Source organism: Pantherophis guttatus, chromosome 1, assembly GCF_059756535.1.
Source record: "Pantherophis guttatus breed Tessera chromosome 1, ASM5975653v1, whole genome shotgun sequence".
Classification (NCBI taxonomy): Eukaryota; Metazoa; Chordata; class Lepidosauria; order Squamata; family Colubridae; genus Pantherophis; species Pantherophis guttatus.
In genome coordinates, this window is record NC_142063.1 from 58204205 (window position 1) to 58216941 (window position 12737).

The 12737-nt window shown below is 36.7% G+C and overlaps 1 protein-coding gene across 3 annotated transcripts in view; it reads left to right on the forward strand.

Moving 5' to 3' along the window:
- Positions 1-5842: 5842 nt before the first annotated feature.
- The window catches only part of BAZ1A (bromodomain adjacent to zinc finger domain 1A), a 58641-nt gene continuing 51746 nt past the window's right edge, over positions 5843-12737 (forward strand). For all 3 annotated transcript variants that reach the window (XM_034418010.2, XM_034418011.2, XM_087874675.1), the window contains exons 1-2: positions 5843-5887; positions 6285-6413. In XM_034418010.2, the coding sequence (XP_034273901.2) occupies positions 6301-6413 (113 nt within the window). In that variant the 5' untranslated portion in view covers positions 5843-5887; positions 6285-6300. The remainder of the gene's footprint in view (positions 5888-6284; positions 6414-12737) is intronic.

Sequence of the window (12737 nt, forward strand, 5' to 3'; positions counted from 1 at the left end):
GAATCCTCTTGGTTTATTTCTATTGAGGGTTGCTAGTTAAAAAACTGTAAAGGCTGCATTTGCCATACTTTGCAACATATTGTTCCTTCTCTTTCATTTGTATTTTTTCTTCACATTTAAACATGTGGTACGTAAGTCGTACAATTGTTCCAGGACTTATTTCTTGCCTACATGAGGTACATGTTTTCTGTACAGTATTCATCTTTGATTTTCTTAATTTGCAGGAAAAGATGACAGTATTTTAAAACTGCAAATTATTGGTGGTTACTTAAATTAACTTGATGGCACTGTGTAGATTTCCTCTTTTTAGGAGGAGGAAAGAAGGGCTAAGAGGAATTCATTCATGTCCAATACAATATGCCCTACGTGGGAAAGAAAATAATAAACACTGCCCATAGAAAATTAATAAAGCAGTAATTGGCTATTTTTTTCTGAAAAAAAACCACGGAAGTAATCCAGCTCACTTGTTTTCATTTCAATTTTCTTTTAAATCACTCAGTCATATAGAGTAAAATAAATTGTTCTGTAATCTTGAGTGCCGTTATTTCCATCTCCAGTATCCCATTGCCAATTTACTGATAAGAGTTTCTTCTATATTATTAATGATACTACAGAAGCCTGAAAAAGTTTTAGCATCTTTTGCTCCTCAATCAAATGCTCAATCAATTAAATTGGATAGAAGATAGTTTTCTTTGAGGAGGGGTAGCACTGACATTGTTATTTAGTTTAGGTAATGAAACATCTGCAAGAAAACAACCAAGCTCAGAGAGCAGCAAGGACCTTCATTTCTACCCTGAGCTACAAATATTTTCCTTTATTAATAACTTTTCTTTCCCTAACCAACCAGGAAAAAAAGCATGCTGCTAGTGAGAAATAGTTTCTATTGCTTTTCTACTAGCAGTTTATTTTCCTTGAAATCCAAACTGGAAGAAAAAGGCAAGCTCTTCTTGAACAGAGAGTAAGTACAGTACTGCCTTATAACCACAACTGGGACCAGAATTTCCATTGCTAAACAAAGTGGCTGTAGAGTCATACCTGATTTCATTACCTTTCTGCTTCTGTTGTTAAGCGAATCACTAAAGTGAATCGTGGTAATTAAGCAAACCAGGTTGTAAATTCAGATTAAAAGGGAATTTAGCAAACCATTTGGTAGAAATTCCTGATGGTTATCTGAATTTATTAGCAAATCTATAATCTTGCAGGCCTTCTATTTTCATCACATAGAAAATTATTGAAACATTGCTTGCACAGTGACTTTGTCATAAAAGATTGTGATTTTAAATGCAAGTATATATTTTCAAAAATAGATTTTCTTCCTAGCATTTTCCTGCAAGTTTAGGGCTTGCTTAATTTTGGATCAACCAAACATGAGCCATCAGTTGTGACAGGAATTAACTCACCAACTTGTCACATTATGGGTTGACAGTGATTAATCTGAAGTCATCCAGATGACTTTCATGACTAAGGCAGGACTTGAACTCTACTACTAAACCAAACTGGCTGTCCATTGCCAACAATAGCTGAATTGTAAGTCACCCAGAGTCATTCCTTGAGATGGATAGATAGATGGATGGATAAATTCTTCCAAATCCAGAGTGCTACAATTGTCACTCCAGTTCAGCTTGACTAAAGTTGAATGAGCTCTGTAGAACTGTATCAGCAGCTCCTGCAGCAGTCTGAACTTTCTGAATTGATGCAGGAAGAACATTCTTTGTTGTGGCTTTTTAATGATGGTTTTAATGCTAGGTGTCCATTTCAAATCAAGGGAGACTATAGAACCCAGAAATTTGAAGGTCCCTACTGTTGATACTGTGTTATCTAATATAGTAAGATGTGGTAGAATAGGAGGCGCCTCTTAAAATACACTCTCGTTTCTATAGTTTTAAGCATGTTCAGCTCCAGATTGTTCTGTCTGCACCACAGGGCCAATTGTTCAACTTCCCATCTACATCACCGTTTCGAATGAAACCAATGACTATTGTATCATCAGGATAGGTTTCTATTACACTTTTGTAATATACATAGGTTACAATCACATAAGATATACATTCTTTAAGAAATGACAAAAAAATTGATAAATGAAACCAACAGTCCGTATTTTTATTATCCATTGCATAAAACAAAACACATCTCAAGTACTGAATAGTTTTATTTAATAGGTTGTAGTGAAGTCTACTGTACTTAAAGAGCTATTTATAAGTTACCACTAGATGGCATTCAGTATCTTTGGTTAAGAATAATTTATAAAGGTAGCCCTAACCTTTCTTGAATTTTTGTCTCAATTAACTTTTTGTTTGGGTAAACCCAAACCTCCATTAAAGCAGGTACTAATCATTTGTTGAGGATCCACCAATAAATATTGTGCTTTATTGTCAAACCAGTGGTGGAAAGACAATTGTCCTTTACTTTATAACTATTAATACAAACATATCAATTCATAGAGAATAAAACAAAATATATCATTGACACATGCACACTTTAATTTAACCATTGTTTATTGAATAAATTAAACCGGCTGGTTTACCTATAATTGTCATAATTCATGGACCTCTCCTAAAGGCAGGGGTCAACAACACATAAGCCCAAACCAAGTGACTCAATTATGGCTTAGTAAGATATATCTGTCAAGGGAATGATATCACAAAAGTGCTATTATATTTGTCCTGTTTCTGGTTTTCCATCGTCAAGCAAAAGGAGAACAAAAATAAGAAAAGTGGAAGAGCTATTGAAGTCATCAGGCTCATCCTCCTGGTAACAGCAGAAATCAAATTGAAGCTTCTCTGAATTAGCTATCCAATTTATTGGATAAAATTTAGTTATCTAATGAGCTCATACAATCTAGATTTTGCTCTACTGTCACCTATTTTTGAAGTTATCTTTGGCCGAGTGCAACTCAGCTGAAAATATGTATATACTCCTGCCATACCTGGTATGAAAAAAAACCTTTCACACTATATTCTTCAGAATGCTGGCATTTTATGAAACAGTAATAGATTTTTCAAACAGAAGAACAGTAATTAAGAGAAGCCTCTGTCCTCTCTTCCAACGCATAAGCATAAATACATTTTGGAAATTAGAGATCATATTTTTAATTCATTAAAGACTAAAGACTAAAAGGTGTCCCACAAATGAACAGTGCATCTTAACTGAATTAAAATGCTCCTGAAATATACAGACAATATGTGCAAATTGCTCAATAATATGTTGGTAGAAACCACCATAGACAACATTTCCTCAGCTAAGAAAAAAAAATGGAAAAAGTCCATGGAAGAATCTCATAATATTCAGATCCAAACTGAACTAATGTTAACTGTGAGGTGTCAAAATATGGATATTGAATACAATAGTGTCATGTATCAAGTAGAAGTAGTTTACATACTATAATCCACTTTTCTTATTGTATTTATATCCTGAATTACTTTTCCCCCCAAAAATGTCTTTGCTCGTCTCTGTAACTATGCCAAAAACACTTTCAGACATTTTGTCGTACTATTATCTGAGGTAGGAAACTAGATTATTTCAGAAAAAATAAAATTGTTATATATTTTCTTGTTTTACCTCATTTATATTTCATCCTTCCTGCAAGGAACTGAGAGAGTACATTTTAATCTTGCAACATTTTTAGGCATTAGGTTAGGAAGACAGACTAGGATCTATCAATAGAACTACTTACAGAGTCACAGTGGAAAAACAAAGAAGATTGTGCAATTCTGATATCCATCTTCCTCATACCTATGGAATGGAGTACATTTGTAGGTATCAAGCTAAACAACGAATTATTACTACTATCTCAAATAAGATCCAATCAAACTGGGTGCAGTCAACTGATGAATATATTTAAAAAGATAATAAATCAGAACTGAAAAGTCTATGATTGTGACTTTTGACTGTGATTGTGACTATTGACAGCTCATTCACTTTAAGTCATTGAAATTGCAGCCTTTTTATGGTGATGCAGAGTGCTATCTAATTAATTAACTAATTAATTTTTAGTTTTAAATTGCCAAAGGAAGCATTCTATAATGGGCCATGCTATTGTTCCAAGTTGTAAAGATAGCTTTCATTTTTTCCTATGTTGTTAAACAGGTTTTTATTACAAGTATTTCTCTCATGGTTTAACAAATGGTCTTTTTATAAATCTCATTGTGGAATTTACCATAATTTTTGACATCAATAAAAGTTCTGAGTTCTAGAACCTAGCAGTAAAGAATCATTTTTGCAAATAGTAAACAAATGATTGGGACAAGAATGCTACTTTGGGAATAATAATGCCTACCAGTAGCAGTATAATAATACACTCTATTTACATATTTTTCAAATTTATTTTTAATGATGATAAATAAAAATGTAATTCTAAATAATTTATGAAGAAACCAATTTCTCCAGAAAATTCTGCTATCTGGAAAAACATGAAATAACATGAAACAATTTTAAACAAACTTTCTGATTTATTGGACCAGATCTAGAAGTTTAATCTCAAATTCAACAATACAGGATTTAGTAGCTAGTAAAATACTTAGAATAGTAGCCAAAATGTCTTAAATTAAGAGACATAGGTTACAATCACATAAGATGATAAAATAGTTTTAGGTACCTATGTTAGTATTGTTTAGAATATATGAGTTTACAATACAGATTATATATAATTATAGTACATATCTTGCAGAAAAAATTACAAAAATATCTATGATTTTAAAATAGCTGTCCTTTGTATAATAAATATTATTAGAAGTGGCTCAATTTTAATTTTTGATAGAAGTTTGGTTAGATATATCAAAGGTATCTTTGTTATTTCTTCACCTGTTAGCTCCTTCCACATAAGTTTTAGAAATAAATATCAAGACATTATGGGGCAGAGTGACTTTGGAGTCTGTGGCTATGTTTTAATTGATATATTAAAATATTGCTATGAAATAATGAGCGCGAATGTAGTCATAATTAGTGTGATGTAACTTTGCACTGAGACATGGTTTGCTTAACAGGTTTAGTGAACAGATCACTTGATGTTAAACCAAGACTAGCAACCCACATCAAGGTTAGTGCAATGTCCCAGCGAGTATAAAATTGGGGAGAAAGTCCTACACGATTAGGGTAGTGATTCAGCAGATTAAGGATTTAGTCTTTTGTTACTTTTTTAAAACAAAAAACATTGATTTTTTTAAAAAAAGAAATAACATGTACCATTTTAAGCTTCCAAATATATTTACCAAGAAACTAACAAGCCAACCTTTTTCTTGGGTATTAAGGTGAATGAACCGTGCATAACTTAGGCCTCTAAAAGCCTCAACACATGGCCCGGATCTTTTGGGCTGTTAATTTAAAAATGGAGGATGAGCACTTCATCTATTAATTAATAATGTAGCTCTCTGTCTTCCTGTGTGTCACAGGCTGGAAAGGCGGTGATCGGCCAATAATAATATAGGAGAAAGAAGTCGAAAGCTCCTCCCTGCTGCTCTTCCTCGTTGAGAGCTGAAGTAGATCAAAAACTTCCGTGGAGCCGGAAAAGAAACAGTAAAAGGATCAAGAAAGAGGGAGAGAGAGAAAAAAGGGGTGAGCCTCATTAATTATCAATCATGCCGGGGGGAGCAATTGTATTATTAAATCAGGTAGGAGAAGGTGGTCCATCTGTCCCCGGAGGGTCGATCTGCTCAAACAGACCGACCGGGGGAGTCTGCCAAGGGCTCTAGTCCTGACAGGAGGAAGCTCGGCAAACCGCCTCTCTCATCTGGAGGGGATCCCTCATTCAACATCCAAAGGGAGGAGGAGGAGGGGGGGCGAGTTCCCAAATGAGCCGGGCTGGAAAGGCGATAAACGATCAAAGAGACCTCTTCCCGGTTGCCTTCGCGGGGCTGGGAAGGGAAAGAGGGACTTGGCCCAGCCTGCGCAGGTCAGGAGGGGGACCCCACCCTCCCCCAAGACCGCCGGCGTTGCTTTGGGGTGGGGGGGAATCCCCGGGTCGAGAGAGCACGTTGTGGAGAGCAAAGAGGAGGAGGAGGAGGAGGGAGTCGCCGCCGGTGGAGCCGCCGCCGCCGCCGCCTGTTCGGCGTCATGGCCCCATTGTGAGGCGGCGCAGGGGAGGGGAAGCGGGGGAGGAAAGGAAGGATCCGCTCTCGCTCTCTCACACGCGCGCACGCACAACAGAAGTCGCTCAGGACCCAGCGAGAAAGCAGCGTGTCAAACGCTCACAAAAGAGCCCGTCTGAGGACCCCCCCACCACCACCCAGCCACCCCCACCACTCGGGTTCCTCGCCTTTCTTTACCGCCTGCCTCTCGCCTCCTTTTAGAAACGGGAGCCGGGGGATGCCGCTTCTACACCGAAAGCCCTTCGTGAGGGAGAAACCTCCGGCTGACCTCCGGCCCGACGAACACGTCTTCCACTGCAGGGTCACCAACGAGATCTTCAGGGACTACGAGTAAGAGACAGCCACCCCCTTCCCTTCCCCTCCCCATGGGCTCTGGCGGGCTGGTTTGAACGGGAAGCGCGGCTGCAAATGGCTGACACCCGGCCGGAGAAGGGAATCCCCTGTGAAGAAGCGGGGAAACCCCTTGAGCTCCTGTCTTCCCCGGGCGAGAGTGGAAAAGGGAGGGCTCTTTGGCCAGGAGGACCTCCGGCCCCTAACTGACCCGTCCTTAAGCTCCCCGCCCGCCCTGGGTACCCTTCCTCCTCAGGACGAGCGGGAGTACGGAAAGTTTGTTAGTTCGCCGGCCCGACCCGGGCTTTTGTGGGTATCCCGAACCCTCGTTGCTTGTTGGCGCGACTTGCACTAGGCCTTGGAGTACTTCTGGGCGCGCGCGCGTATTTGTGCTTTTGCTTCTGTTTGTGGAAGTAACACGGCAAACTTGACTGAACTTGGGCGCGGAGAGAGAGAGAGGGAAAGAGAGAGAGAGAGAGAAGCAACGGCCAGCAGCCGGCGATGTTAGGGCGGATTTAGTTCGTCAGAGGCTGCGGGACGGCTGCTCGTAACCGCCTCATTGAGTATTGTTTTCCCAGCAGCTGGGCGTCCGAAAAACAAGCGTGCCGCTGTCTCCGGCCCGTAAATGAAACTCTTTGAGGTTTGAGCTCCAAACCCCGCTAACACGTACTTTCCCTGTCGAGTGGTCTTTAATGGCGCACCTTAGTGACCTCGTTTTTATCCCCTGGAGAAAATTCAAAATACTTAAAAACCCGAAAGACTCACACCCCAATTCATATGCCAAATACCCATCTTTAAAGAACGATCACCACCACCACCACCACCACCACCCCCGCCCCCTTTGTCGAGTTAGAAATTTTTGGTAGGTTCCCATGAGTATTTGATCCTTGGAAGTGGAGTCAGCACCTGTTTTGACAAGATAGTTTTGTGACAAGCCCTTTCTCCTCCTTAAGAATTTGCAATATCTGACACACTTCACTGAACTATTTTAGAAAAATCTAAATATCTTAATTGTTTTTCAGTAGTCTATGTTAAAAGCATTTATAATTTGTAATAATTTTAGTATTCTAAATGTTTATTCGAAAATGCTTTCCATCTTATTGACTTCAGGGAGTTGATGCATAATGTTATTGCCTCTCATTTTCTAAAAATCAAATTTATTAGATTAGTATTTCAGTATTTAAAATATTTTGAGATGTCATCTTGAGAATGAAAAGTTTTAAGCTAAATGTACAAATATGAAAAACAGCATGTCCCTTGAATTGGGAGATGCTATTATTTTATGTCTTTTATTAAGGATAATGTAAATGATAACAAAAGAACCCATAGTTTTCATTGATAACCATTAAGTAACAGCTCAAGACAACTAACCTAGCATTGCCATAAAATGACATCTAAAATTATTGGGTAGACATAATTTCAAAAAACTATTCTGAATGATAAAATATTTCTTTGTTTTTTTAAAAGCATTTTCCCCATGTGAGGCTTGTGAAATAATATAACTGCAGTTAATTCATCCATTTATATTAGCAATGGTTTTTTGCTAATATAGGAAGATATGCATATAATGTTTAGAGAGCTTTTACTTCAACATTAGGAAAGTATTGGTAGATTTGCCATAGGACTTTTGGAGCAGAGTATATAATTGGCAAAGTTGTTCATCCATTTAGATATGCTATCAAGAAAATTCCTATAGGATTCATCTGAATCTGTTAGCAACTAGATAAATATATATTAAAAAGAACATATTAAAAAGATACATTATGAAGAATTTGGTTATTTATGTAAACATTACTTGCTTAAACTTGCCCCACACAGAGTTGCGTTAGTGAGTTCAGCTGCATATATATTTAATAAATAAACTTTGCCATCTGAACTTTATTAGAAATTAAGCTTGGCTGAAGTAGCTGCATAAGATTAGGCTTCATTTTTCTTATTTATAAAAAGGTTTTGAACTTCTGGATAGCATCTGTAATGACCTTCTTGGTAGGATCAGACTATTTTTGCATGTTTGATGCAAGGGCTGCATCTTCCATTATTGTAACCAGTGGTTTCTAAGCTAGAGAATTCTGTTATGTAGCCATGATTACGCTGCTGAAGGCCACAAAATAAGTATCCCTTAACTCTGAAAGCTGTGGGAGGAAAGCTAGAGCTGAAATTCTTGAACCATGGACCTTTGTCAAAGTTTGGACTTATTTAAACCACTGAGAACAAATCATCAGAGAACAAATCATCTGTGTATGTATGCTTCATTCATGTCTGCAATAAAGGGTTTAACATGGCCAAGTCATGTCTGAGTCTTCTGCCAACTAAGCCTGTTCCTGAATAGGGAATCCAGAGAACTGCTGCTGACTTATCATAGTAACTGAAAATAGGGATAAGAAATTATAGAATATATGACCATCTCAAATCATATGATGCATTGATACCCCTTTGACCCTTAGCATTATCTGGACTTCTCTGAATAGTAGGAAAGTATAAGACTTTGTACAAAGAAAAAAATCAAGTTTTTTCTGTCTGTCTTGCTCTCTCTATATGTCTGTGTATGTGTGCATGTGCGCGCATGTGTATAAAACATTTGTATAGCTGCCCATCTTAAATTCTAAATTCTATGCTGCTTACAATTAAAAGATAATGTATGGAACAATAAGCACACAAGAACCAGTAAAACCAAAACAGACAAACCTGGCACTATAACCACACTTTCTTGATGTCACTCACTACTTTCTTATCTCATCCTATCCAAATATTTGAGGGAAGAACCTCAAGTCTTAAGTGGTCTCCTGAAAGTTAAAAGAATATGCACCTATTGGATTTCATGGGGGAGATTGTTCTATAGGGCAGGAGTAGCAGTGGAGAAAACACACTTCTGAAGCCCCAAAGATAGCAATATTTAAGGATAAGGATCTGGAGCATGCCCATCCATCAGCTGTGATGGGATGAACAGATACTCTTAAGGATTGGCATTTCTGCAAATGACCCATGCCATGAAGGAATTTAAACATAATAATCAGCACCTTGAATTGAAAATTGGAGGTAGTAAGCTTGTTTACTTTGTCATGTAAGCAGATCACTTTGGATCCTTACAGTTTACTTATTTATTATCTTAATTTATATAACACTGATTCCTAGTCTCTAGATGGCTTATAGTAAAATCAGCAAAAACCATCACACTAAAAATACAATTTGATAAAATTTCCATCCCTAAAATAATTTTTTAAAAATTAATAGACCCCAGCTTTAAAGACTTCGAATGTAGTTTGGCTGCTCCCACTAAAAAGTAACTTCTGCTCTAAAGAACCATTGAATACAGTAGTCTTCTGTGCTTTTTGAAACCTCAATACACAGGGCAGTAGAGAATGCTTTTTCCTGGCGCGCGCTCTCTTGATTTCTTGCAGGAAAGGGATCCCCTAGCTGCTCTCTTGGTATGTATAGAATAGATATCTACCTAATAGATATCTGTAAAAATGAACTTTTAAGTCCAAATCAAATGATTAAAATTATAATTGAATTATAATTATTTTAATGAAAGCTGTTGGATAGGTAATTTTTGTAGATACATATTAGGTCAGTTAATGAGAAGAAAGCTACCTTTAGGATTTAAACGTGGATAAGCAATACCAACATGTATTTTGTAAAGATCTGGCTAAATGAAATAGTTAATATGAATGTTTCTCAAGGGTTTTTATTAGATTTGGGTCTTCCATATAATATTAGGTAGACTAATGGTTAATAGCATACAGTACTTATTTCCACAAATACATTCTATTCAATTGCTTTTCAATTTAGAACAAGTGTATCTGAGATAAGATGTTCGTATCAAGAATTTGGTGGTTTCCTGAAGAAATCAGAATGATTCTATGGAAGATTTTGGAGATGACAAGTTTGAGTCAACTTGTCTATAATCTATAATAATTTCCAGAACAACCCTTGCTTCTGTTCCAAAACACTTATTAAAACCATCTACTCAACTGAGAATCCATAAAATTATATTTTTACTCTGGGTTGAATGATGTTAGGAAACTTGAAATTATGATTTTTCCTCAATGGATTATTTATTTTTTGTTAAATCACTTAATATCTACAGCCGAATCTTGTCAGAATAATCTGCTCCAAGAAATTAATAAATCCAGATTATTCCTTAATAACTCTTGATTTGCCACTTAATAGGAATATGGTCTCTATGCAATTGATATCATTATTCCTAAATGTGTCTCATTCTAGCAGTTTTTCCCCTTTGGAAAAATTGGTTCCTAATGCATTACTGCACCATGCTAAATTTCTACTCTCCATTGAATCATTCACATTTACTTTTAATAAGAAAGGATAATTCCCTATACTGTATAAATCAAATCATACTTTGAATGTGAGTTTTATTTGGAAGAAGGTTTTTATAATTGTAACAGCCAGACTTTAGAAGGGAAATCTAAGGAGGTTTCTCTCCACTCACCCCCGAAACTGACAATTTTCCAATGTTAGGTGAAAATGTTTCACTTCTAGGAAGCATTTAACCTGCTGTGGAGTTATTGCTTTAATTCTCCTGGTTTATTTCTTTCTGAATATAATTTTGGTCATATTTTCTGTATTGCTTATTGGTGATTTCTATCTTAATTATTTTTTCCTGGTAAAAATGGTTACAGATAAATGAGTGAATGGAAATATGTGTGGGAAAAGTACAATAAAACTGGTAACCTTAGGAAAATGCTGGGCTGCATAAACAATTTAATAAATAAAAATAAAATTTGAACTAAATATACAAAACTATTTGTGGGCCATGTATGTCATATGGTTATTCAAGATAATGGTTGAATAAGGAGTCAAGATAATGGTTGAATAAGGAAGCATAATGTGATAAAAATCTAATTTCCTGCTCAGGCAAAGTTGGAAGTTTAGACAGTTAAAATTTCGATTAATTCATTGGCTTCAAATTATTTATATTATGTAAAATTATGAAAGTTGAAGGTTCAAGTTGAAGTATTTCAATCACATCAATAAAATACAGTGATTCTAAAACTATTTTTAAAATCAGGCAGTGCTTTATTAACTGTTCAATTGAATGCAAATATTTTTTGAGAATTGTTTTTAGATTGTGTGTGTGTGTGTGTTTGTTTATAGGCAAAATAAGTTCATTTTCTGTCCAACTATTCCATGGTATTATTTGTTGATTACTGAATTACTAAAATTTCTATATTTAGTCATCAATATCTAATGAAATAAATATTTTTGAAAAATTCTTAAGAGTTATTATGCCAATCAGGGAAACGGAAACATTTCAATATCCCATTTTAAAAAATGTTAGAAGTTTTAATAACAGTCCTCTCTGCACCTCCCATCTCCCCACCTCATGTGAAATATTCTCATTTGCTCATTTGTTTCAGGGAAGAAAGCAGGAAGAGGAAGTATCCTCTTAGCTTTAAGAGTAAAGATATAAAAGGAACAAGCCAGCAAGAAAAATGTTTTAGGGGAGGGAGAAAACGTATTAGAACAAAAGTGTTGTTGAATTACCTTTAATTAGTTTTATTGTAATTTCTTTGTTTTGATTGTTGTGAGTTGCCCATAGTTGTTGCCACTTGAACAACACATAGGCTTAATAATAAAAAAAATTGTCCAAATTGGTGAATAACATAGTCATGATAAAAAACTTCTAAAATGGATCCTACTGCCACTTTGTGCCATTCCCCAAGGTGTAGACATCTTTGGGGAATGGAGCAATTGCCCCCTGCAGCCCAGCACTCTCCAAGATCTGGAGACCGCTTACCTTCAGGCAGTGTTACCTTTCCGTTGGCAGGCCCCTGCAGCCTACACAAGATTGAAGTGCCTTTGGAGAATGCTTTTCTGCAGCCTCCAAAATCTGTGCAAATGCACTCCCTATTCTCATGTGATTTTCTGAGACTCTGGAGGCCATGAGAGAGTATACCCCATTCTCATATGGCCTCTGCAACCTCTGAAAATCACACAAGAACAGGTGTACTTTTGAGAATACAGGTAGTCCACAGCGTATGACTACAATTGAGCCCAAAATTTGTGTTGCTAAGTGAAATATTTGTTAAGTGAACTTTGCCCCATTTTATGACTTTTCTTGCCACATTTTACGACTTTTCTTGCCACATTTTACGACTTTTCTTGTTAAATGAATCACTACAGTTGGTAAATTAGTAACACGGTTGTTAAGTGAAACTGGTTTCCCCATTAACTTTGCTTGCCAGAAGGTCGCAAAAGATGATCACATGACCCTTGGACAGTGCAACCATCATAAATAGGAGTCAGTCGCCTAGTATCTGAATTTTGATCACATGACCATTGGGATGCTGTAATGGTCATAAG